The sequence below is a fragment of the Mya arenaria genome, chromosome 4 (assembly GCF_026914265.1).
Source record: "Mya arenaria isolate MELC-2E11 chromosome 4, ASM2691426v1".
In the NCBI taxonomy this organism is placed as follows: Eukaryota; Metazoa; Mollusca; class Bivalvia; order Myida; family Myidae; genus Mya; species Mya arenaria.
This window is the reverse complement of record NC_069125.1, coordinates 41,711,434-41,738,307: the sequence shown is the minus strand read 5'-3', so window position 1 is coordinate 41,738,307 and position 26,874 is coordinate 41,711,434. Positions and strand designations below refer to the sequence as shown.

The 26,874-nt window shown below is 36.4% G+C and overlaps 1 protein-coding gene across 3 annotated transcripts; it reads left to right on the top strand.

Annotated features, from left to right (window-relative positions):
- Positions 1-1,692: 1,692 nt before the first annotated feature.
- Positions 1,693-22,704, top strand: LOC128232100 (protein draper-like). Of its 3 annotated transcripts, none has more exons than XM_052945461.1 (13): positions 1,693-2,079; positions 3,231-3,350; positions 6,554-6,657; positions 11,543-11,677; positions 13,539-13,673; positions 14,826-14,954; positions 15,409-15,543; positions 15,928-16,059; positions 16,878-17,006; positions 17,791-17,925; positions 18,645-18,804; positions 20,165-20,223; positions 20,863-22,704. In XM_052945461.1, the coding sequence occupies exons 1-13, from the start codon at positions 1,952-1,954 to the stop codon at positions 22,164-22,166; spliced, it is 2,805 nt and encodes a 934-aa protein (XP_052801421.1). In that variant the 5' UTR covers positions 1,693-1,951; the 3' UTR covers positions 22,167-22,704. The 3 variants fall into 3 exon arrangements, with proteins under 3 accessions (XP_052801421.1, XP_052801420.1, XP_052801422.1); XM_052945460.1 differs by having other exon boundaries at positions 1,694-2,079; positions 20,165-20,241; XM_052945462.1 differs by lacking the exon at positions 3,231-3,350 and having other exon boundaries at positions 1,694-2,079; positions 20,165-20,241.
- Positions 22,705-26,874: the final 4,170 nt, after the last annotated feature.

The following is a 26,874-nucleotide window of genomic DNA, read 5'->3' as shown; positions in this document are numbered from 1 at the left end:
GTTAGGAAGTTAAAAGTATAACAAACAATTAAAAACACAAAACAATACAGACTAAATCAAACATTGCCTTATTAAATTAAAACAATTTCATTCAGTACGTTAAAATAATGAAGCATTAAATCTTCTTCTTTCTAGTTTATAAAATAAATAATATATATGAGGAACTGCATCTAAAGAAATTAGCTTGACCCTTCAGAAATCAACTTCACAGCCCCAGATAAAATCAAAGAGGGCCAATTAGTGATGGCTAGGGTTGCAGCTGAAGTTAATGGGAGATTAACAGTTATAAGTGATTTACTAGCTGATAAGCCCTAGCTGAATCTCAGTCGCTTTCTGGTACATATGCGTAGGACTGATCAAAGAAAAACTATGAACTTACTTCGCCTGACGATATTTGCAGCCAACTTGAAGTGAACGTGACGCCGAAGACCTGTTTCAGTGTGTGTATACCACGTGATAAATTGCGTCATAAATGCTACGTCGGAAGGCAATAGTTTGATTTGAAAAAGGACTTTAAACAAAGATAACTTCACTAGTCTATTTCTTCTCCATTTTAAATGAAAAATAGCGCGGTCTACGCCGCTTACGGAGCCCCACATTCGGTCTTTTACCAGAATTTGATTGTGAGTTTAGTTTCTTAAAACACTTCGACAAACCTTTTCACAATACGGCCGTCTGACGGAGCACTGTCAAAACATTATTTTGGAAACAGGTTTGTCGAAGTGTTTGATGAAACTAATGACCTCATAAAAATTCGAAAATAAAACAAATGTGGGGCTCTGTAAGTGGCATAGCATGCCCTTTGTTTCATTTAAAATGGTGTTGTAAATGAAAAGTTATCTTTGATTTAAGTCTTCATTTTAAGCAAATTTTTGCCTTCCGACGTAGCATATATGATATGTTCGCCAACATTCAAGTTCTTTAAATGAAAACATTACTGTTTCTTCTAGTCATGTTTAAATCGCTATGAACTAGGGGACAGGTGCCCTAGTCCGGACAAGAAATATCTTAATAATCGGCGATTATATATACTGAAAATTCATTTCACTTTCACATTAATTTGTCCATTAGTTATCATCTCATCCATATATTTTGCCAAATCGTTAATAAAACTTTAATCTTGAACCTCAAATTTCGCGAAGATTCGCTGCAAGTAAAATCATGTACATGTAGTGTTAAAAATCCACTGAAACTAGTACTGAATTCAGGATGGCCAACATGAGAAGGAAGTTTTCAAACCTAGGTATACACTTTTCACTCTACTTTTCAAAACTTTGAGTGTATCTCGTTTGGCTAAAAGTTGTTAGTCTGTGAATTTCATGGACAAAACAATCAAGTTCCTTAGATCATCCCGCATACCGTATACCGTCTAAACGTTTAGCAAATAGTTGTTGGGCTGTGGTTTTCTTAAAAGAATATCAATGTCATTAGATCATCTCAGTATTTCGTATACGCATATATTATTACGTATCACATAGACGGATGTAAATCGTATTATATCATTCATAGAGCGTTGTTTCAATCTTAGTGGAAAAAAAACTTACTTTTTTCCAGCCAAAAGAAGGAAGTCATTATTATAAAGGTTAATACTACAAAGTCAGGTATTTTTGAAGCGTTGTCACACATTAAGTTATAGCTTTCAATGCATTTATTATTACTTGATATTTGAAACCTTGCGTGTATAGATGTACATGTAATTACAAAATACTGTACGATAGGCTTTAATAACGATGATTCAATGATAAGTTCAATCGACAGTCAATTGAAATAAAATACAGGAAGAAAAATGACGTTATATCGTCAAGTGTTTAGTGGATTACTTCAACTAGCATTAAGGAAGATGTTAAGAGTGAACTTACTAACACAGGAGGAGCAGCTTAGGAAGTGAAGACACATATGGGACTTGCGCTATTTGTGTTTGTTGTTTTTGTTGGTTCCTAAAGACTGCTATATGGATTTACTCTCTTTCTGGACGTTGGTGCTGCTGGCGGCTGTGTTGGCGATGGACGTCGGCTGCTGGGCGATAGAAGACCAGGAAGTGTGCGCAAACGGCACTTCCAATTACACTATGATCGAACGGTACTGTCACTGTCATGTAGTTCTTGTTTTGTTTTAGTTTGAAACAATCATGAATCCTTTTTTATGAATATATCAATCGTTATTATACTAGTATTTATTTTTTAGATTATCTTTCTCTTTGGAAAACCTTAAGTTAAATTATGTATACTCTGATACATAAATCTGAACTAGGGATGCATAAAAATTGACAACACATTTAAATTGATTTAGTCGCATCTCTAAAATGTTATGAAACTGAAAAACACACATTACAGTTTAAGGGGATTAGGGTCTCAATCAATATGCATGTTTTGCCAATTATTATGCATTTCTAGTTCTGATTTATGTATCAAGGTATATAGCATATGCTTTTAGTTATTCGAAGAGTACCAGAAGACCCTTAATCGCTCACATATCCTCAAACTATTGTGATTCTTGTTAGTCTTCAATGCTGCATGTCCTATGGTGCTCATGGTAAAATGCGTTTAACGCACACGACGACGTGGGATTATACCGTGGCCATATTCACCAGCTTTTATGTACATATATCTGGGTCAGTTTGAAGAACAAAAACAACTTCCATACGTTTATGAACACTTTAAATCTTCGCATTTATTTGTAACCACGGAATGACAAAGATGGTTATGTATGGCATGTAATATAACTTAAAATGATCAGGGGCAGTCCAGAAATTGATGTTAGAGGGGGCGTAACTTAGGGATGCAACCTTTTGACAAGGGCCCATCCCTCAGAACCGAAAGCATGTGTCATACACTACTAGCAATGGGGTTTTGGGTTACTCCCTACAGAAAATTTGAACAATTTGTAGCGGGACATCGTGCATTTTAAGCGTATTTTATTACTTTTTTTCTTCGAAATTGAAATAAAAAGTTGGACGATTTTAGAGGGGTGCGCGCCGAGTGCCGCTAGTGATGATAATGTTACCTCTACGTTTTCAAGAAACAAAAACTGTGGCCGAAGTATTAAGCTAAAACTCTTTTATATTTAATTGAAGAAAACGTTTGCCTTTATTCCTAAATATATCCAATCTCCAGAACTTATTCAAATGATACATACTCATCAACATAATTAATTACCGTGGTATTGAAAATGTTTCTGACTTATACACCTTGACCGCTTTACCATGCATACATTATGATAGCCGATTTCAGGAAGGAAGAGAACAAGACCAAGAATTTCACTGACATCTGTCAAGAGACTTACACACCAGATTGTAGCTTATTTAAGAAGATTTTATCCTGGTTTAATAACAAATGTGCAGAAAGAACAAGGTATGTCCAACCTCATCTTGTACTATCGTCATCAGTCCGCCGGAGGAAGAACGGCATTTTAATATTTTATTTAAGTAGGTTGCATCCGGCGTATATATACATGCTTTTAGCCGATTTCCTCACTGAATTTCCAGTTCATTAAATCATTCAAGAAATCCCGATTACCCCTGGAACGATCACAAAGTCCAAATGAGAATTTTGAATATACTGACAGATTATTAGTTTCCAATTTGTTGATATAAACCATTTAGTCCGGCACCCAAATGAGCCAAAATATATAGGAAATTATTTTGCATATTTTGTTAGCCTACAAGAATCCGTATGATTGCCTCGCGCAAACTTTAGTGATATGATTTGATGTTATGATTTGTTCAAGCGACCGAGACAGAAAACAAATTTCACCAAATCGACCAACAAAATCCAATGAAGTTTATACCATATCAAAATTGCCACCAAACCAAACAAAACTGATAATTTTAAAGCACTTCGGTTTTGTTGCTATTACATTAATTATTGAACGATAGTTCTTTCTTTTTAACTTTTACAGTTCATTGGTACAATGCCTATTTGCATATAACGTAATCCCGACGGTTCTTATTAACAAGGCATTTGCTAAGCATCAACGTGGAGTACGAGCGTGTCCAAAATATGCACTTTTCGACACGCTTTCTCTATTCTGTGGCGGAATCGTTATTCAGAATCGGACTTCATCGTATAAGCAACACATACAAGCGTAGCGCGTTTGTACAGCCGCGCATGCAGGCAGCGTTAATTGTCGTTAAAAATAGTCGATGTTTATCATGCATTTTCGGGATTATTCAAGATAATTGTAAAAAAAGTCGAAGGTTATCATGCATTTTTGGGACTATTCAAGATAATTGTAAAAATAGTCGAAGTTTATCATGCATTTTTGTGGACTATTTAAGATAATAGTAAAAATAGTCGAAGTTTATCATGCATTTTTGGGACTATTCAAGATAAAAGTAAAAATAGTCGAAGTTTATCATGAATTTTTGGGACTATTCAAGATAAATGTAAAAATAGTCGAAGTTTATCATGCATTTTTGGGACTATTCAAGATAAATGTAAAAATAGTCGAAGTTTATCATGCATTTTAGGGACTATTCAAGATAAATGTAAAAATAGTCAAAGTTTATCATGCAATTTTGGGACTATTCAAGATAATTGTAAAAATAGTCGAAGTTTATCTTGCAGCTAAACTTGGCATCGTTCCAAACCTTGCTACATGCGTAGCAAAACGTAGTTCATTCGTAAGAAGTCATACGGTTTTGTGAGAAAAAAAAACAGTCCCAATTTATGAAAACAATGAATGTGCATACGAATGCTAAACAAATAGTGATGGTCAAGCTTCGAGCTTCGAGCTTCACGTAATGATATTCCTATTCCGCCCAATAAAAGCCTGAAGAAATCGTTGGGCAACGATCTGTCCTCTACTGGTCTTATACCGGCAGTTTTTTTTAGTGAAAAGTAACAAAATCTTGCACATAGGTGTCGGCATTATGTATCTCACCGTCTCGTAATATAAATATTATGAATGACCAATAATGCTGTTAACTTTAAAAACAACTTCATTAAGACTTTGTTATTCGGCCCAATCGATGCAAGATCCTTCAAAGGTCAGTGTACTTACTGTCTGTCTGTTTTTCTATCACCATGTCCTCCTGTTGTTCACAATAACTTTTCCTATCCATCTCTTAATGCAGATTAAGGTTGTTTCCGACGAAATATTGAATTAAGTTATAAATGGGTAATTTCACGTCAGATATCATAAGAAATAAAGAACAAATGTACAAACGACAATGATTTTATATTTTATGTTTATTTGGTCATTTTGTACGTATTTAGTATTCAGTAAGCAATACCCTTCCAAACAATGCGAAAAATTACAGTCTCGTGGCCGCAATTTCCTGAAACATATATAGGATTCAGCTAAGCTCCCTTTTTTCAATATTTTGCGAAATATTTACTTCGTTAAGAGTTTTTATACTAAAGATAGGAATTATCGTTATAATAATCACAATTAACCAAATCCAATTTAATTGTGTTATGGCTAATTGAAATATGCAACTCAACCCTGTTATGCTTAAGCAGTTTCGAGAAATTTGGGCCCGGTATCAAAATTTGCCAATGGTTCGATGCCATGACAATCGTTAGCCCACCGGTTTTCAAGTCCAAAAACATATTTGTGATGATCGTCCACTACACAAACAACCATTTCAATTGATACCAGAATCACACAGGGTCACTTCTGCCGGACTACTTGGTTGTGTCTATATAACATAGGATGATGTTAAGATCACTTCAGATTTCAGGTCAGTGTTTGTTTGTTTTTATCAAGAAACAATGGGATCAAACATTCAGAAAAACAACTGTATATGGCCAACTAGGAATTGCTGAAAGTCATCCTCAATGAGAACAAACATTGTGAAAAACAACTGTATAGTGCGAACTAGGAATTGCTGAAAGTCATCCTCAATGGGAACAAATATTGAGAAAAACAACTGTATAGGGCGAACTAGGAATTGCTGAAAGTCATCCTCAATGGGAACAAATATTGAGAAAAACAACTGTATAGGGCGAACTAGGAATCGCTGAAAGTCATCCTCAATGGGAACAATTATTGAGAAAAACAACTGTATAGGGCGAACTAGGAATCGCTGAAAGTCATCCTCAATGGGAACAATTATTGAGAAAAACAACTGTATAGGGCGAACTAGGAATTGCTGAAAGTCATCCTCGGCTATATCTTAAACATTCTTATTATTTTGTGTTGAATTCCGTGTCCTTAATACTGAGATTAATCCACATATATATAACATGAATGCCTTTTTCCTCCGGCGGGCTGGTGACGATAGATCACCTGTCGACTCGATGTGTAACGTCTTCAACCAATATCAAGAAATTATGATTTGTTACAATTCGATTTCCACACGTTCTCATAGTATGACTTTATTACCACATCCATAATCCCCCACCCACAGGAAGGCTAGGTCCCGATATTGTCTTCATTTCTCTTTGCCATTGTCTTAGATTGCTTACAATTATACACTGTTTGAATCGTATAGTATTTTGTGTAATAACTTTGAATAACGTGTCTACTAAAGTGCAGTATTTTTTCCGTCAACGAACAATTTTAGTGCTCGATGATCTTTTCCGAAGGATGATATATACGTGTATTGCAGATATGTTCTAATAACTAAGATGCGGACTGAAGTAGTGGTCACTGCGTCTAACGTCACAAAGTGTTGTCCGGGCTTTGATGAAAAAAATAAATCTTGCTCAGAAGGTAACATTTATTTCAAGTCTTACATAATACGAGAGAGATTGCCTTAGTATACAGGTGTCCAATATGTGTTTATGCCACTAGGTTTGGCCGAAAATTTTACGTTTTTCTTCAATCTACAGATCTATATAAGGCTCAATTTAAGAAAAGTCATGTGTTATGTGATGTTAAACATAAAAATCTGAAACGCATACAGGCTAGAGAATAATTAATATGGTTAGCTGTGTGAAGTTAGCTAAACATACGACATTGGACATTGGACATTCAAAATCGAATGTTGTGCTGGCACGACATTGGACATTGGACATTCAAAATCGAATGTTGTGCTGGCACGACACTGGACATTGGACATTCAAAATCGAATGTTGTTCTGGCACGACATTGGACATTCAAAAGTGAAAGTCGTGCTAGCACGACATTGGACATTGGACATTCAAAAGTGAAAGTCGTGCTAGCACGACATTGGACATTCAAAAGTGAAAGTCGTGCTGGCACGACATTGGACATTCAAAATCGGATGTTGTGCTGGCACGACATTGGACATTCAAAATCGAATGTTGTGCTGGCACGACATTTGACATTGGACATTCAAAATTGAAAGTCGTGCTGACACGACAGTGGACATTGGACATTCAAAAATGAATGTCGTGCCAGCACGACATTGGACATTGGACATTCAAAAGTGAAAGTCGTGCTAGCAGCTAGCACATTCAAATCAGTGACATGCTTAAACATATGCAGAGAAAGATTCAAATGAATATACTTATGAATGGTCATGGATTATATGTAGACAAACAGTGATAATGCTTTCAAAATGGCATATTTTTAATAAGCTTAATTGTTTACACACCACTGCTACACATCTATTACCATTTATAAACGAAGTGAAGATAATTATATTCACAGTATATAATGGCATATGGAAAATATAGACATGCATTGATGATTCCTACAAGTATACATGTAATCGTCCGTACACCCTTTTTATCTGGTTTTACGTAAACACACAAAAAAATATTGTCAATGAGTCGATAAAGTAGCCTATTCCTGCCTGTTGACTTGTTTTTTTTATCGACTCCGTTAGTCGAACATGCTACGTCGTCTTCATTTGGTAAAGTTTATATGAAATAATTGTGTTCGATAAACCTTTTTGATATTTATAAGTCGACAGAATTACACAAAGCGTTTTATAATCAATCGCATCGACATTAAATAATTCCAAATGACGTCTTCATCACATACGACATAAGCTCTTATAGGTTTTACAGAATATACAATTTATACATGTAAAATGTGACACCAGAGCCATTGGAAATGGCATCTCGGACAGAACTGACAATGGTTGAAAGGGTTGAAAGGAAACAAAGCGCAAATAATTATATAAACCCAACAAATGTGCACTTCAGTATGTGTTTATCTACAGAGCTTTAGAATAATTATATTACATTTATGAATGTGTCTGCACTTACATGGGAATATATATGTATATGTATATCAATCGAAAGGATTGTTTTAATACAACTCTCAATAACAATGTTGCGGACTTTCAAATACAAGTTTCCTTGTTAAATATGTGTTAGGTACCTCAAAGGTATAATATTGTCGGACATGGATGTGACTTAAGGCAACATACACACAGCTAAACTTGTCAATGCATAAACCATTGGCGATAATGCTACACTTTGATGCATGGGGATCCCATATAATTTTGGTATTATTTTAAAGGGTACTTCTGACAGATAATTAATGAGTAAAAATGACCAACAATTATTATTTGTATACTGGTTGTCGTTTCATTATTTTTTTTCTCTTAATATTTACCACTTCCATTGGATGCCTAAATAATATTTGGTCACTATGAATAGACAGATATACGTTATTATAAACCATATTTTAAAAAATAAAAGCCAAGTTGAATGTCGTTATTTAACACAATAATTTGAATGGACAAATTAGATTTGCAGCCTTATCACCAGTCCAAGACTTCGGATATATATATATTTCTGCCACCTCAGAAAAGTAGATTCAAACATTTGTCCATGCGTGAAATTCTTATCTTCCCAACGAGCAAAGATAAACAAGTACCCGTATGGAACTCTTTTTATTGCCTTCACTTTGCTGCATCCAGAACTATTTAAAGAACGATTTGACTATTAACATAATCTGAATCACTGCGCGAATATCTATGACAACCAGGAATTGTCATATATCTATACGCACATTATTTTCACTACGCACTAAAAAGTTCCAGCAATAAAATACATTTTTACATTATTTTGTTTAACTGAGGTGAGAGAAAAAACATCTACCATAGATTAGTCGCTCGTGTAAGATAGGTTCATACCAACCCTCGCACAGGGTGTTCTGCGGAAACAGGTAAACCTCGTTTCCGCAAAAGACCCTACGCTCGGGTTGGGCTGAACCCATCTTACACTCTCGGCCATGGAAGATACTAATAGGCTACATAATGTGATTCTTGAGAAAAAAAATAAACTTGAGTGCTTCTACACTTGACAAAAAATAGCGTGAGACGGTGTCCAAGTGTGCAGGTCGTGTGGTTTTGAATGTCCAATGTCCAATGTCGTGCTAGCACAACATTCGATTTTGAATGTCCATTGTCGTGCCAGCACAACATTCGATTTAGAATGTCCAATGTCGTGCCAGCACGACTTTTACTTTTGAATGTCCAATCTCTAATGTCGTGCCAGCACAACATTCGATTTTGAATGTCCAATGTCGTGCTAGCACGACTTTCAATTTTGAATGTCCAATGTCCAATGTCGTGGCAACACAACATTCGATTTTGAATGGCCAATGTCGTGCCAGCACAACATTCGATTTTGAATGTCCAATGTCTAATGTCTTGCCAGCACGACTTTCACTTTTGAATGTCCAATGTCCAATGTCGTGCCAGCACAACATTCGATTTTGAATGTCCAATGTCCAATGTCGTGCCAGCACGACTTTCACTTTTAAATGTCCAATGTCGTGCCAGCACAACATTCGATTTTGAATGTCCAATGTCAAATGTCGTGCTAGCACGACTTTCAATTTTGAATGTCCAATGTCGTGCCAGCACAACATTCGATTTTGAATGTCCAATGTCGTGCCAGCAGGACTTTTACTTTTGAATGTCCAATGTCCAATGTCGTGCCAGCACAACATTCAATTTTGAATGTCCAATGTCCAATGTCGTGCTAGCACGACTTTCACTTTTGAATGTCCAATGTCCAATTTTGTGCCAGAACAACATTCGATTTTGAATGTCCAATGTCCAATGTCGTGCTCCAATGTCCAATGTCGTGCCAGCACAACATTCGATTTTGAATGTCCAATGTCGTGCCAGCACAACATTCGATTTTGAATGTCCAATGTCCAATGTCGTGCTAGCACGACTTTCACTTTTGAATGTCCAATGTCCAATGTCATGCCAGCACAACATTCGATTTTGAATGTCCAATGTCCAATGTCGTGCCAGCACGACTTTCACTTTTGAATGTCCAATGTCCAATGTCATGCCAGCACAACATTCGATTTTGAATGTCCAATGTCCAATGTCGTGCTAGCACGACTTTCACTTTTGAATGTCCAATGTCCAATGTCGTGCCAGCACAACATTCGATTTTGAATGTCCAATGTCCAATGTCGTGCTAGCACGACTTTCACTTTTGAATGTCCAATGTCATGCCAGCACAACATTCGATTTTGAATGTCCAATATCGTGCTAGCACGACTTTCACTTTTGAATGTCCAATGTCAAATGTCGTGCTAGCACGACTTTCAATTTTGAATGTACAATGTCCAATGTCGTGCCAGCACAACATTCGATTTTGAATGTCCAATGTCCAATGTCGTGCCAGCACGACTTTTCACTTTTGTATGTCCAATGTCCAATGTCGTGCCAGCACAACATTCGATTCTGAATGTCTAATGTCCAATGTCGTGCTAGCACGACTTTCACTTTTGAATGTCCAATGTCCAATGTCGTGCCAGCACAACATTCGATTTTGAATGTCCAATGTCCAATGTCGTATGTTTAGCTAACTTCACACAGCTAATATGGTTATAACATTAATAAGCTATACTATTTTGGTTATAACATTTCCTTTATAGACTCATTTATGCTATAAAAAAATTACCCAATAGATGGCTCGCAATTAGTATATATAGCATCTTACATTCTATGTCTAAATTCCTAGGTGTGTTCGGTGTGGAGTGACCATAGACACTTTCCACATTCTGTTACACTGTGGCACTTATTTGGAACAGAGCGCACGACTAAACGCGGCCCTAAGAATTTCTGGTTTAGATTTAAACATTAACAATATTCTTAACCCAAACAATGTCGGTACACATCTAAGAATTGTACGTGATGATAGACTGTGCTTTTTGTTTCCATAGAGATATAGATGAAGTTTAAGATGGAACCATGTATTCTTTGAATGCAAGAAATATTATATAATGCGATGTTTTATTGAGACAGTAATACATTCTTCTGTGGAGATATTTTATAGCAAACGTCCATGCAAACATTATAACAAATTGTTAAAGACATGCCAGTTTATCCATGGAATTATGCACCCTAGGTTTCTACATAATATATTGTTAAAATAGTATAATATGATAATGATATTGTAGGACATTGATGTATATTCAGCTTAGTTAAGATATCCAATTTTACGTTGAAAACCTTGTATACAATTTACCGATTCGGTAAAATGCACCCTAAAGCTATGATCAACAAAGCAAAATATTTTTTTTTTAAACTGTACAATTATTGTAAAACGCAGTGTGCTCCCCGAATGGGCTCCTGCCGTGTCTGTTTTCAATTCGACAGCAGATGTATAACTTCAACGTGCCGTTTCTAATGATTTTCATGCAATTCCAGGGTGTGGCAGTGGTACATACGGCACAAACTGCGACTTGAACTGTAGCTGCCCGACCGGTGCGTTCGATAACTGTGACCGTGACACGGGCTATTGTCTCTGTAAGCCCGGACTAAAGGGCCCAAATTGTAGTGACGGTTAGAACACTCTTATTAACAAACATTTCTCCTGAGTGCATGTAATAAGCATGAGCAGGCTTTCCTGCCGTTTAAGTATTGCACCAAATGCTATCAAGTATTATGTTATAACTCAAAGTCAAAACCTATCTACCGGCGTGTTGTGATTTGAAAAAAACAACAACACCCTATTTTCTTAATAAGGATTTCATGTACTTGTTCAGGTACATTGGAGCGTATTTTTCACTAACCCGACCGACTCTATTACTCCCCCACCCCCTACGCACGCACGCACGCACGCACACACAACTCTACACTTTTTTGCCATAGTGTGGATTTTTTCGTAATTTCCTAAAAAGAATGTGAGTGAAACTGTTAAAATTTGACTATTTTATATTTAAAATTTGCTGCAACAGTTATATACCCTGATATAGTTCGCTTTGGTAAAGAATCCCGGTTCTCAAAAAAGTACCTACCTACAAATTTTTGGTTGGTAATTGAAAAATCGCGAATAACCGACTGGAAATGGTCAAATGGAATGTACGAATAATAGTGTTTGTTACAAAGAAGCGAATGTGTACATAAATGGAAATACAATAATAATATAATAATAATAACTGTTTGGTTTCCATACATGTATATCTTTTCTGATCTTAAGTCCCTCCATGCGGCCGTCCCCACAGTTTCCGATCAATATTTCTGACCAGTAGATAAAGCCTTGATTTTGAGTCCGTTGGTCAAAGGTTAATGTCATGGTGATTACATTCAGCTGAAAATCGGTTTCCGATCAATATATGAAAAACAAGGAGACCCAGGGATCTTAAACGTACTAGGTGGATTGGTCATGACCAGAGTATGAACTCTTTTGGTTTTGAGGTCAGTGGGTTGAAGGTCAAGGTCTTGGTGAGCTTCAGTTGAAAATCGGTTTAAATCCAATAACTGAAGAACGCTTTGGCTCAGGGACCTCAAACTTGGTAGTATGATTGCTCATGATGGGCTGACAGTTTCCTATCAATAATTGAAAAACGCCTAGGTCTAAAGGCCTAAAGACCTCGAACTTGGTAGAGGTCCGTCAAACTTGACCAGCACCCTAACTAGTTTGACGTCATTTAGTCAAAAGTCAAGGTCGTGATGACATTGAGCCTAAAATCCGATTTCGTTCAATGAATAATTAATGCTTGTATCCAGGTGCGAACAAACGAACGAACGAAAGCTTATTCAATAAAAGGCCTCCAGCCCATAATACATATTACAATGCAAATCAAATATAACAAAATGCATATGTGTAATTAAATTAGAGTTGTGTCCCTTGGTTAACAAAGTTAAGTGTTATCTATAGCTAACATGAGTTTATGAACGTAAAGAGCAATGAAATTAATATCAGTTACATTTTCCGATGCAATCATAATATAGAAATGAACAATGTCAGTATTTCCACTATACCAAGAAAACAAATAATTTTCACGGATGTCATTAAATCTTGAACACTTAAAGAAATACATGATATTCATCTTCAATAACAAGTATGTCATTATCCAATAAACAATAAATACGCAAGCGATCACTTCTATCAATACTAAAAGTTCGACCAATTTCAATATGGAGTTATGACTAGAGGTTCTAAATCAAGCCAATGATTTTCGTACAGGAAACGGTACTTTGCAAATAAGTCTTGTTATGTTATTATTTAGATCGAGAAGATCATATTTCTTCTCTAAATTCAGATCATGGTAAATGGTATTTCATTATTAATTTGGCATGTTTTTTTTTTAATTTTACTAGCCGTTATTTGTACGCTCGTATATACAACTCATGTCATAATTTATTTATTTTTGTATCGAAATGTTTACTTTCTTATTTACTGGCTGCTAAATATTTGCAGAGTGTCTAGATGGGCGTTATGGCTCGAACTGTACGCACAGCTGCACGTGTCAAAATAACTCCACGTGCGACAGGGCCACGGGCACATGCAACTGTTCTTCCGTCCGCGGGTGGACGGGATCATCCTGTGAGGAAGGTAACGGGCTACCACGACATAACTGGCCTATATTATTATTAAATGTACTGCATATTGAAGACAGTATTTGAAAGAAACATTTTAATTTAATGTCAGTCTCTCGAGAACAGCTCTCACACATGAACTGTTGCTTCCTTGGTCCAACGCAAGTATACCTCCATCACCGTGCATCCTAATTTATCTGTAGCACCGTCGGCGCTTACGACCTAGTTTGCACAATAATTCACAGAACCTATGATATGACAAGTTCTGCTCTGGTAACCTACCTAGGTTATGGGGAATTATTGTTCAAATGGCGCAAGAAACCTATGATATTAACAGATATCAAATGTTTCTGAGAAGTAGTTCAGCTGGTGAAATGAGCACAAACGTACTGAATATTGTAAATATTTTTTATATTGCTCATAACTCTGTCATCCATCAAGTGCAATTAACAAGTATTCTGTTCATGAATGCATATCTGTGATAGGTGTGTGGATTTTTATTAAATTTCTGCAACCAGAATTTGTCTTTTTAACGCTCACAGGCCTAGTTTAAGCCTTCTATATGTGACCCCCTCCCCCAATCCGTGTATAATACACAACGTCTGTGTACTCATCTTAATATTTATTTTCATCTGCTGTCGATCAGAACTCGGGTCTGAGTGTCCTGCTGTGCAATACTGGAGGTTTTATATAAGCAATGAGCAAAACATCTTATCTAATATTTTATTATTTGAAAACGCAAACAAAAAACTAAGAATAAGAGTATTGTTATATGTTTTATATAATAGCCCTTTAATAGACTTTAACCATGATACCTTGAAATTTGGATACATGTTTAACAAAAGTGACCATGTCTTTAAAGTGGTTTCAAAGATATCATTTATTATATGATAAATAAAACATTTATTATTACTCTTACCTGTTTATTTTGTTCCATCGGTAAGATTAATAAATACATTGGCTATACATATTGTTATATGTATAAGTGAGACAATGAGATTATCTACAAATACACAGGAGACTAGATCCCTGTTGGGACACAGGTGCAATAAACTAGGGAAGCACAGCAAGGAAGTTCTTACATTTTGAAAATTGGCGTCCAGGCAGTTATCAGAAGGTCCTGCTGCCATTTATGGCAAGGAATAACACATCGATATTCCTTGTTCAGAATGTGACGCTGGCACCTACGGCGAGGATTGTCAACACAATTGCACGTGTAACGGGAACCAGAAGTGTGGCCGCGTGACCGGAAATTGTACATGCATGGCGGGTCTCACCGGCCCCAATTGCACAGAAGGTATTTATGTTAACTGTAACTTATATCAGTCTAACAAGTGCAAGTTGGATCTTCGATTATGTTGATCACATTTGTGTACCATCATTTCAGAGTGTGTGTTTTTTCCTGTTTTCGTCTACATATCATAACGGCAAAAGCCGTGTTAACCGTTCTATATAATTACCGTGCGGAAAAACGCTATTCGCTTATACCTTACGATACTTAAAACGTTTTAAACAAAGTAAAAACACAAAACAGTTACGTCGCACGCTGCTCTCGTGATTTAAAAGTATACACTTGCTCTAAAGTGCTTGCGTATAATGTCAACTCGGGTTGTGGCTGCCGTAAACATTACAAATGTTTTCCGTTTAATTTGGCTAATACGGCATGCATTTAGCTAGAGACACCCGTACGCTAAAGTTGTAGGTTATAAACTTCGCTTCCTTATTGTTGCAATTTTTATATCCCGTTTCAGAGTGTACAAATTACACCTACGGCATTGATTGTGCGAAGAACTGCACGTGCATGGACAAAAATACTGAATCATGTAATAAAACAACCGGGTACTGCACGTGTAAAGCTGGCTACATGGGAAACGCATGTGACGAAGGTATATATGTCCCGTGTGTATGTTTTAAGTTTTGAATTAAGGGGCTGTTCTCCGTTTGATGAAGCGAAAAGAATAGAAAATTGTCGAAAACTGACATAAAATTGGTATCGATGTATACAATGCATTTTTTTTATTTTTACAATAATAATTTCAAAGAATAAAACATTTTTTAAAATAATTGTCCTGCGATTCGTTATAGAAAAAAAACACTTTTTTTGGTGCCAATCTGGTGTAAAGTCCCTTTAAGGGATACGTTATTTTCGTTTATAGAAGGTAAAACAATGGCAAAGTGTTTTTAATTTTATGTTCAATAAGTTCATCATGTCATTATCGACGAGACTACGTAATAGCAACAACATGTTTACTTTCCTAAATGTGTCACAGTCTGTATACCTGGATTCTATGGTGATGCCTGCGCAAATAACTGTTCGAGCATCTGCACGGGGACAAACTACTGTCACCATGTGTCCGGCACGTGCATCTGCCTGGGACGCAAGGGAGAGAACTGTTCCAACGGTAGGCCCACGTTTCAAGCTCTTTGCAGTCTGGTTTAAAAATAAATATTTGCATTGCCATCATTGATTGTAAAATTGGCCTATGAGCCATCTTATTTAAAATGCGAGCCCGTCTGTTCTCTATTTGTTCTTTTATAAAGACATACACATATGGTGACGCATGTTATACAGAGTTTGTCATAGATTATTTTGTAAAATGAAATTACCAAATGAAAATAACTTTATCAATGTATCAAAACAAGATGAGCGGAAATGACAATGAAATCCATCGTCGGATACCCCCGATTCACTACTATGCTATACTTCGTTGTGTACCGTAGGCGATTTGTCTAAGAAAGTATCGTAATCATAAAGGAAGTTACATTGGTTCCGCAAGGTACAAGATGCTTTTCCGTTGAAAAATATTCTGGCCAAAGCCGGAATTGAACCGGGTCCGCCACTTCATTACAATAATAGTAAACATCAGTCCAGATCACGGAGGCTACTGACGTAGGGTTATTAAAGAATATTTTATTAGTAATATACGAATTCAACTGTCTCCCCTGCCTCATGCATATTCATTAAAACGAGTTTTTTTAGTTAAATGTCCCACGGTATTTATGAAGTACAACGGGATTAAGTATCGTGGTTTCCGACGATGAATGAACTCTCGAGTTGTTGTTTTTTATTTCTCCATTTCAAGTGGCGAGGGGAGAAACCTGGTTGTCCGTTGTATATAGAAGTAACACTAAATGCATTTATTTCTTAAAGATATTGGTGGTACTTGCGTTCTAAAAAAATGTCTGGTAGTATATAGTGCGTGTGCCCGTGTATTTTCAGAATGTGATGCTGGCACTTACGGCGAGGATTGTCAACAAAATTGCACGTGTAACGGGAACCAGACGTGTGACCACGTGACCGGAAATTGTACATGCATTGCGGGACTCACCGGTCCTAACTGCACAGAAGGTATTTAAAGTAACTATGATAATGCATTTCTGCAGTATGCCTTTATATTCTAGCAAGTGCAAGTTGGATCTTCGACTATGTTGATCACATCTGTGTACCATCATTTGTATTTACATGTTCACATCTACAAGTTAACTCCCATATCAGAACGGCAACAACAGTCATAACCGTTCTATAACTACCGTGCGGAAAACGCTATTCACTTATACCGCACGCTACTTATCAAACGTGGTCAACATGGAACACAACAGTTACGTCGCACATTACTTATCAAACGTGGTCAACATGGTACACAACAGTTACGTCGCACGCTACTTATCAAACGTGGTCAACATGGTACACAACAGTTACGTCGCACATTACTTATCAAACGTGGTCAACATGGTACACAACAGTTACGTCGCACGCTACTTATCAAACGTGGTCAACATGGTACACAACGGTTACGTCGCACGCTACTTATCAAACGTGGTCAACATGGTACACAACAGTTATACCGCACGCTACTTATCAAACGTGGTCAACATGGTACACAACGGTTACGTCGCACGCTACTTATCAAACGTGGTCAACATGGTACACAACAGTTACACCGCACGCTACTCTCGTGATTTAAAATATATACATTTGCGCTAAAGTGCTCGTGTATTATCTAAACTCTGATTGTGAGTTCCGTTTCCTAAGGCTTAAATTGCATGCATTTTTCTAGAGACCCTCGTACGTTAAAAGTGTAGATTGTAGACTTCGTTGCCTTAATTTTTTACTCTTTTTTATCCCTTTTCAGAGTGTACAAATTACACATATGGCATCGATTGTGCGGAAAACTGCACATGCATGGGAAAATATACTGAATCATGTAATAAACAAACCGGGCACTGCACGTGCACAGCTGGCTATATGGGAGACACATGCGACGAAGGTATTTATGTCCCCTGCTTAGGTTTCAAGTTCCGTGATGGTTACGTTGCTGTCGTTCGTATTTTTAAATGCATTACTTATTAATTCAAGAATGTAAAACATTGGCCCTGTGTTTTGCATTAGTTGAAAGATGTCTTTACAGTCGGAGTATAAACTATCACTTGCAAATGCAAGTTGTGTTCTGAATATATTCGCTTGTCGGATAATTATTTTGTGACGGCGTACATACTAAAAGGCTGTTTACTGTGGTTACAAAGGAATTTCAGATTCACCATTAGTCAACCCGAGGGAATTCCCTAGCTTATCAAGCGGAATACATGTATTTGTTTGACTTAACGTTTTTTTTTATTAAGCATACTCTCTCTTCTTTCCTCCCTAAAGATAAAAGCATTTTCAATACGGAAAATAACTCATCACGCCATGATTGTAGAAATAATGACTTCCTTTTAGCCGCAGCAGCTAATGTTCGTGAACAAATGCATGGCTTATATAAGTAATAGAAACCAGGAACACAATTTAAACAATTGAGCTATTTTGTTTCAAGTTGTTTTTGTAGATATCATAAACTTACTATTCTAAGATGAGTTGTAGGAATTGATACCCAATGACACATCCATTTATGACACCAAAAATGGAAATTGATACTCTTTGTAAATGCATCTCATCATTATCTACATTCGGATGTGTGAGTCAGTCATAAAAGGGTGGATACTAATTTAGTTTCAACAGATACCACGCATTCTGACGCGATGAAGCCTGGCTGGTTGGATTTTGTGGTAGTCAACTGGATATACTTCGCGATAGGCGCCGGGGTCTTTGTTTTTCTGGTTGTCGTGACGATTGCTGTCGTCTGCTACTGTCGTCTGAATAGGAGGAAACGGTATATTTTACAGTGCTAAAAACGTTATTATTTAAATTATCAACTAGACCATTCTATCCTTAAAATATAATCATATCAAATGATGATGTTTTAAACACAGCATGTTAATGTAGTGTATATTTAATATTTTTTAGCCATTTCTAGTAAGTTTATAATAATTTTATCATGTCGTAAATTATATAAGATCCATACAAGGGTACAATGGTACAAGGTATCGCTTGTGGGGTGAGGATTTCAAAACGGAGCATATATTGTTGCGTTACATTTTTATTTCGTTTACCAGTATCTAATGTGGTTTGCATATAACATCCATCCCAAAGGACCCTCATTCCTTCAGTGCATGTGCAATTTCGACAGAACATTCTGAGGGCCCTTCGTACATTCAGTGCATGCGTAGTCTATAACAGAACCTTCTGACGACCTACGTACCTTCAGTGCATGTGTAGTTTTGTAAACAACTTTCCGACGACCCTTGCACGTACAGAGTATGTGTACCTTATAACAGAATATTTTGAGGTACCTTCATACATTAATTACATGTGTAGTGTATAGCCGAACCTTCTGGCGACCCCCGTACCTTCAGTGTATGTGTAGTGTATAGCCGAACCTTCTGGTGACCCTCGTACCTTCAGTGTATGTGTAGTTTATAGCCGAACCTTCTGTCGACCGTCGTACCTTCAGTGTATGTGTAGTGTATAGCCGAACCTTCTGGCGACCCCCGTACCTTCAGTGTATGTGTAGTGTATAGCCGAACCTTCTGGTGACCCTCGTGCCTTCAGTGTATGTGTAGTGTATAGCCGAACCTTCTGGCGACCCCCGTACCTTCAGTGTATGTGTAGTTTATAGCCGAACCTTCTGGTGACCGTCGTACCTTCAGTGCATTTGTAGTTAATAGCCGAACTTTCTGGTGACCCTCGTACCTTCAGTGCATGTGTAGTTCATAGCCGAACCTTCTGGCGACCCCCGTACCTTCAGGTCATGTGTAGTTTATAACAGAACTTTCTGACGACCCTCTTACCTTCACTGCATGTGTATTTTATAACGGAACTTTCTGAAGACCCTCGTACCTTCAGTGCATATTTAGTCTATAACAGAACCTTCTTAGGGTCCCTCGTACCTTCAGTACATGTGTAGTTTATAACCGAACCTTCTGAATAACCCTCGTATAGCTTCAGTACATCATGTGTAGTTTACTTGTATGTATATCAAATACATGTCGAGGAAGCAAAAATGCCTTATGACTCATTATCTATACAATAGCTATGTAAAACCTTTAAGTGCCATTCAATCATTAGTTCTATACATATATTCCATATCATAATGCTTTGATTATACTTATTGTTTAATAATTTCTCTCAAGGTCAAACAAAGAAAAACCAGAAGAGGAATTTCCAGCTGCTTTTGCAAACCAGGAAAACAGTGAGAAAAAGGCTACAAGTACTACTACTACTACTACTACTACTACTACTACTACTACTACTACTACTACTACTACTACTACTACTACTACTACCACCACCACCACCACCACCACCACCACCACCACCACCACCACTACTACTACTACTACTACTACTTCTACTACTACTACTACTACTACTACTACTACTACTACTACTACTACTACTACTACTACTACTACTACTACTACTAATAATAATAATAATAATTATAGCAGCAGCAGCAACAACAATACGACAACGACAATAATAATAATAATAATAATAATAATAATAATAATAATAATAATAATAATAATAATAATAGTAGTGAAATAATGCTAATATATGATGATGATGATGATGATGATGATGATGATGATGATGATGATGATGATGGAAGATATACTATATTTCTACCTAGAAAAGACTATTCGATGAATTAACGTACTTTGCGTTCGTAAATAAGATGGTCCCTATATGTACATGGTTATATTCACTGAATAAAAACGGGTTCGTAATCTTCTTAGTAGTTAAAATATTCATATTCATAATTGAATGATACACTTAATTTTATAAAAGTGTGTGCTGTTTATGAATTATTAACACCTTTTTACAGGCAATGATACAGTAGATGTACTTCAAGACACCGTTTGTGAAACCAGTGGTTTGGAAGTCAGCGATCATAGCAAACCAAATCGGAATGCGTCCGAAGTGGATGAACACAAGGCTGCAGCAATTACTGGTGCATTGTCTAAGGAGAGCGATAGTATGTCTACAGATATACACACTGAAAAACCACTTACACGAACGTACGAAGAACCTCCTGATTTTGTTGAGCCAAAACACATCTCTGATGAGGTAGAGTATGACAGTGCTGAATATTTAGTAGAAACAGTGCGTGAAAAACCTGAGACAACAAACACCGTCAATATAGAGGACGAAGATGATTATGATGTGCATGGAAATCAAACTTCAATCACCTCGGACAAACTCAACGAATACAATACTTTCCAAGATGTAATTGATATCATCCGAAAAGCAAGTATTGCTGACGACGCGAGTAGCGACGAATATGACATGTTAAATAGTCAGTCAACACGGGCAAAAAGTACGCACACCACGGCAGAATATTCAAGTTTCGAAATAACAAGACATTTGAGTATAGATGAGAATGACGAAAACAGCGAGGACGATGAAATGTACAACAAGCTCGAAACAAAACAGAAAGTAGCGAAACGCATTGCACATCCAAATTATAACAGAGTGAAAATCAACAGTGAATTAGGGTCTGACAATGGTGTGACCGATCCCACCTCTAAACCAAGGGATGCCAGTGTGAAAAGTAAGGTGTTGAGAGAAAGCGGGAAATCAAAATATAACCAAGACAGTAATCAAGGCTCAGAAGCTGGAACGACAAAGTCAGAAAGAGATGAAGGAAATGAAAAGAAAAATAATTTATTTTGTGTAGGTTCTGATAAAGAAAAATACGACCAGGAAAACAATTGCGATGATTTGTACGACGAGTGTGGGCCTGAGGATGACGATTCTAAACCAGCAGGCCAAAACAAACAAACAACAAGGCTATCATTCCAACCTAAGGAACCTGAAACAGCTCTGTATGAAGACTGCAAGGATTCTGATCATGACTCTGACAATAATAATGCTAACAAGAGCGATGATGGAGAGGTGGTTTATGAAGACGTTAGTGATTGTAGTGATACGGAAAGTACGCAACTGGACGAGATTGGAGCGATGAATAAACAGAAGACAAACGGTGGACATTCTTCTGATGAAAAGAGAGCTATAAAGGATAACAAGGCCGTTCAAAACCCAGTAACGGATGCCCAAATAAGGTCGAAGCCTAAGAGGGCGCATGAAAGACGAAAAGAAGATTATGAAGTGTTTGAATTAAATACCTAGATGTGATGTTTTCCGATGTTTTTGAAGATTTCTGATTTGAATATTGTTTCTTTTAAATATTCCATCGCATAGACCGCAATATAGACATTGCATGGTTGCCATCACTCTTTTCAGCATCGTTTTTGCTAACTAAATTGATATTCTAACCAGTTTGCCAGTATATAATTTGTATTTGTCTCACGGGGACTTCTGGACTAAGCCAAGAACCGTTTCAAGATTCGTGCACATCCACACTGTTTGTGTACCCCGATAAAACCGACCGCCATAAACAGTATTTTTGTGTGTATTAAGTCCCCGTTCACTAGTGCTACAATGGTATCTGGGGCATTAATATAAAGAGAATTATGATTATATGGATAAAAAGAATGTATTCACTATTTTGAAATTATTTTGTAACGGTTGATAAGCTGTAATTAGAAAATGCTTGTAAATATAAAGCATACTTATGCATGTCTATACTCCTTTAAACTTAAAACAATTCCACTTAATATTGATACATGGTAGGAAAAGGTAAAATAAATAAATGTTTAAACTTTTATGTTTACATGGGCGGCTGTAGCATTTGACGCTAGAGGGGTGATTTTAGGGGGGGGTGAATTCCGGGTGCCCATCCCCCCCCCCCCCCGATCCGCTAGTGGTTAACATCCAATATCAACGTGTTTGCATAATGTTGCAAAACTTATTCAAAGTTCACATGCTATATTAAAGAAGTCTTCAATAAGGAAGTTAATGTTCATTATCAAGCACTTACACTTATGGTACTACGTGTTGTTGAAAACAATGGCGTATCGCTCAAAAATATAGACGGGAAAAGCCTACGCTTTTGGCTTTGTGCGGCTCTGTTTATTGTTGGTATTGACTGTTTAAGTATTATAAAGTTGTGCACTTTACAACAGGAGAAGATACAAGCATGTATGAGCAAAAGAATCGTGTAATGAATAAAGAATTGAACGAACATTTCTTGTGAAAAAGGTAAATCGTTTTCAAACTAGCTTGATAAAACCAGCTGGACAATACATCGATCCGAGATACCAAGATAAGCTCCGTCCCCTTAGATATTGTTACTACGCACCACAAGCGTAAATTCAAAATGGCGGCTCTCGAAGCCACTAAAAGCATCAGAACCCGATTCCCTCGCTAAGATTCCGGACAATATATCTGTTAAATATTTACCAGATGAAGCAAAATAATTGGGAAAGGTGTAAGAAAAGGGATTGAATTACTTTCTACAATGTTGTATTCATGACATTAAAGTGTTGGAAGACCTCGACCATTATGCAGCAGATCCCGAGGCTTGCCGGAGATGGCCGAGTTGTTGCCATTAAACAAAAGCGTGATTTTGTCGAGCCTGCTTGCGGTGAGCGGGAAATAGTAGTCACAATGACGGGTGCGTGTGTGTATGCATCCGTTCGTGCATCCGTTCGATCTGAACTTTGTCCAGACCGTACTTTGACCATGCATTATCGGATTTTAAGAAATAAACAACAATGCCATGACGACTCACTGTGATGAAGTGGCGTGTCGTGCGCAAGACCCTGGTCTTTACCTCGAAGGTCAAGGTTAAAGATCACAGGTTGAAATGATTCTTGTCCGGGCTGTATCTTGACGATATATTATAGGATTTTCAAAAGACTTGCTATGAAGATTTACCATGTTCCTAAACTGGTTTGGGGTTTCAAGAGTTATAATTAGGTAGGTCACTCTCAGAGCGAGGCCGCGAGGAGAAAAAAATCTTGCATTTTGTTTGAATTTGTTTTCGATAATGGGGATCTTCAGGGGCTAATTTTGGGGAAGAATACACAGGGTTCTTATAAATAATTTACCAAAGTTTTCCGATTAGAAGCATAATCACATAACTGAATATTACGAGAGGCTCTGAGGGGGTAATAAGTCTCTGTTGACGATAAATAATTGAACTGAAAACATATCATGTTTAAAATATAATTTAATCATTTGCACTTAAATATAACATTTGATGTGTTTTCATAGAAAGTTATTGCTTAAGAAAAGCAATAAGAATTCAGTATATAAAAATGCTTTCAAAACTTCTTATTTGTGCCTATCGTAGGCTTGCCGACCGAACTATTGACCAGTGAAATCGGATTATTTCCTTTATTTCTTCTACATTATTCATCACACACAATATTTGATTGGTCTACAATCTAAGTCATATTTCTTTACATCCAGGTCAGAACTGAGGTTTAACAGCTATCGCCTAAAAAACCGACAAGCTGGATCCAAGTAACTACAGAGGCATTACTAGTCTTAGCTGCTTTTGTAATTTGTTCAACAATCCTTGAATGATAGACTGAACACAATTGCTTAAAAACTCATAGTTTGCTTTGTGAAGAACAAGCAGGAGATCAGAAATCTTATAACTCTGCTGAACATATATCTTTTTCTTCAAATGTTTGTTTGATTTCAATTTTGAAGCCGAGAAAAAGTTGTATTGTGCATTGGAGATAATAAAAGGCCTTCGACTGGGTTGAAAGTATTATACTCTAACAAAAGCTTTTAACTACTACTGATGGAACTAGTACTCGTATTATATATTATATGTAAAAGGCATAATCTTGTATTGAAGTTAAAACACTTTGTCTAATTTCTTTAGTAGAAACACTGTTGGTAGTACTACTTTCCATATTTTATCAAAATTAATGTAAACCAAATTAGAAGTTTTAGCAACAATGTCGAAAGCTTCTTTCGAATACCTAAGCATCGACGATAATGAAGAATATTTAAGAATTGTTGGCTGGAAGACACTCAGTAACAACATGCTTTGAATTCAATGTTTGTTTATTGCAAAATATGGAACTTGGTGGTCAATAAAGATACGACCATCGTTGTTGCCCTTAGCAAAACGCAAGATGGATAATACACACCTGGTGTCAATGAACTAGATAAAGTAGATTACTTAAGTTACTTTAGCTTACGTTAAATGGTATGTCATTTTCTAACAATGATTTCTTACCCATTGAAAATTGTTCAATATCTCTGAATACTATCTTTATTCATTTCTTTTTGATACCAACAATACCTTCAGTCATAAACCTTATTCACTACATTTGTTAATCTAATGCCAGAAATGATGAATTTCTTAAGTCTGGTAATATTGCACTTTGGAAATTATCATTTCCAACTGCCATGACATATTGATAAAGTTTACTTTTGCTTACTTTTATGCCTACATATACTATGAAAATTAATACAAATTGCTACCTTCAACTTGTTTGTTTGTCATCTTATGCATATTATAAATCGAGTTCTGATCAGAGCAATGCGATTAAAATAGATACAATGAGTTACAGCAATGTTTTCAAAAAGTAGTATCTGAAAAATCGGGTTACGCGGTTACATTGGTTACAATCGATTACATCGGTTACATAGAATGTTTAAAAAATACGGGTTTTCAGGTAAACATCAGAGTTATACGGTTACAATAGTTACAATGAGTTACTGCAATTTTTCTATCTGATATATCAGGTTATATATATACATTGGTTACAACCTGTTATATAAAAAAAAATCAAAGTTCAAGCTCAAAAATCGAGTTTTCAGGTCGACATCTTATCGGAGTTGTGTGGTTTCAATAGTTACAAACGTCCTAAGATCATCCCAGCATGTCGAATACGCATATATTAATACGTATCACATATGAGGATATAAATCGTATTATATCATTCATAGAGCATTTGTTTCCATCTTACTGAAAACACACACTAACTTTTAACAAGTAAATAGAAGGAAGTCATAACGTTGATCTCAATGTCAGTTTGTTTTGAAGCGCTGTCACAAGTATAGTTAAACTTGAAAAACAACACGCATGCCCACCGAAATAAAATCGTTAGGGCTTTCAATGCATTTATTTAAGGAATGCATTGCGGGGTTGATGCCATTATCGCAAATCATTCCTTATATTTACACCAATAGTTCATTAGTTAACTCAAAAATTGTTAAAAATACTTCATTTCATTTAAGAACACCTTATAGTTATTCTTTCTCACCCATTCTGTAAATAGAACGACCCGACCGTAACCGGAAAAAGATCAACCACTTGAAAGCACTTTCAAACGTGAAATTGAAACACTTTAAAATGACAACAATAATTTAACATATCATAAATATACACTTTCTAAAATGTTGATTATTTCGGGGCCTACTGAAACAATACAAACAATAACAAGATAAACGTTATGGGATGATTCGCGATTCGAAGGTGTTTCCATCATCGGAAAATATTCGCAATGGCCGAAAGGCAGTTCATTTAAGAAATAGAACTTGATACTTTCATGTTTAGGTGCAACTACATATACTATGCACTCTTACTAAGATTTACCACAATTAAAACAATTGTTTTAATATACCAAAAAGGATGAATTAGTATCGAAAACAATGGTTCTTATGAAGAACACAAAGTTTAACTTGAAAAAGAAAGGTGCAGAAAACACGATATTTCTACTATATATTAATATTTTTGCGTTTTCAGGTATTAAATACACGATAACAATATTGGTATCAGTTATTAATATTTTCCATAAATGCATTATTTCGTAAGCAGTTAAAGGTTTATCACTCAAAATTTATGTTTGTTATAAAAGTGTGTGTACTGATTTTGAATAAGAGTGTCACTTTAATAACGAAAAAGCAATGATAAATTCAAGATTAAAATATAGGACGGAAAAGGATGTTGTATTGTCAAGTGTTTCGA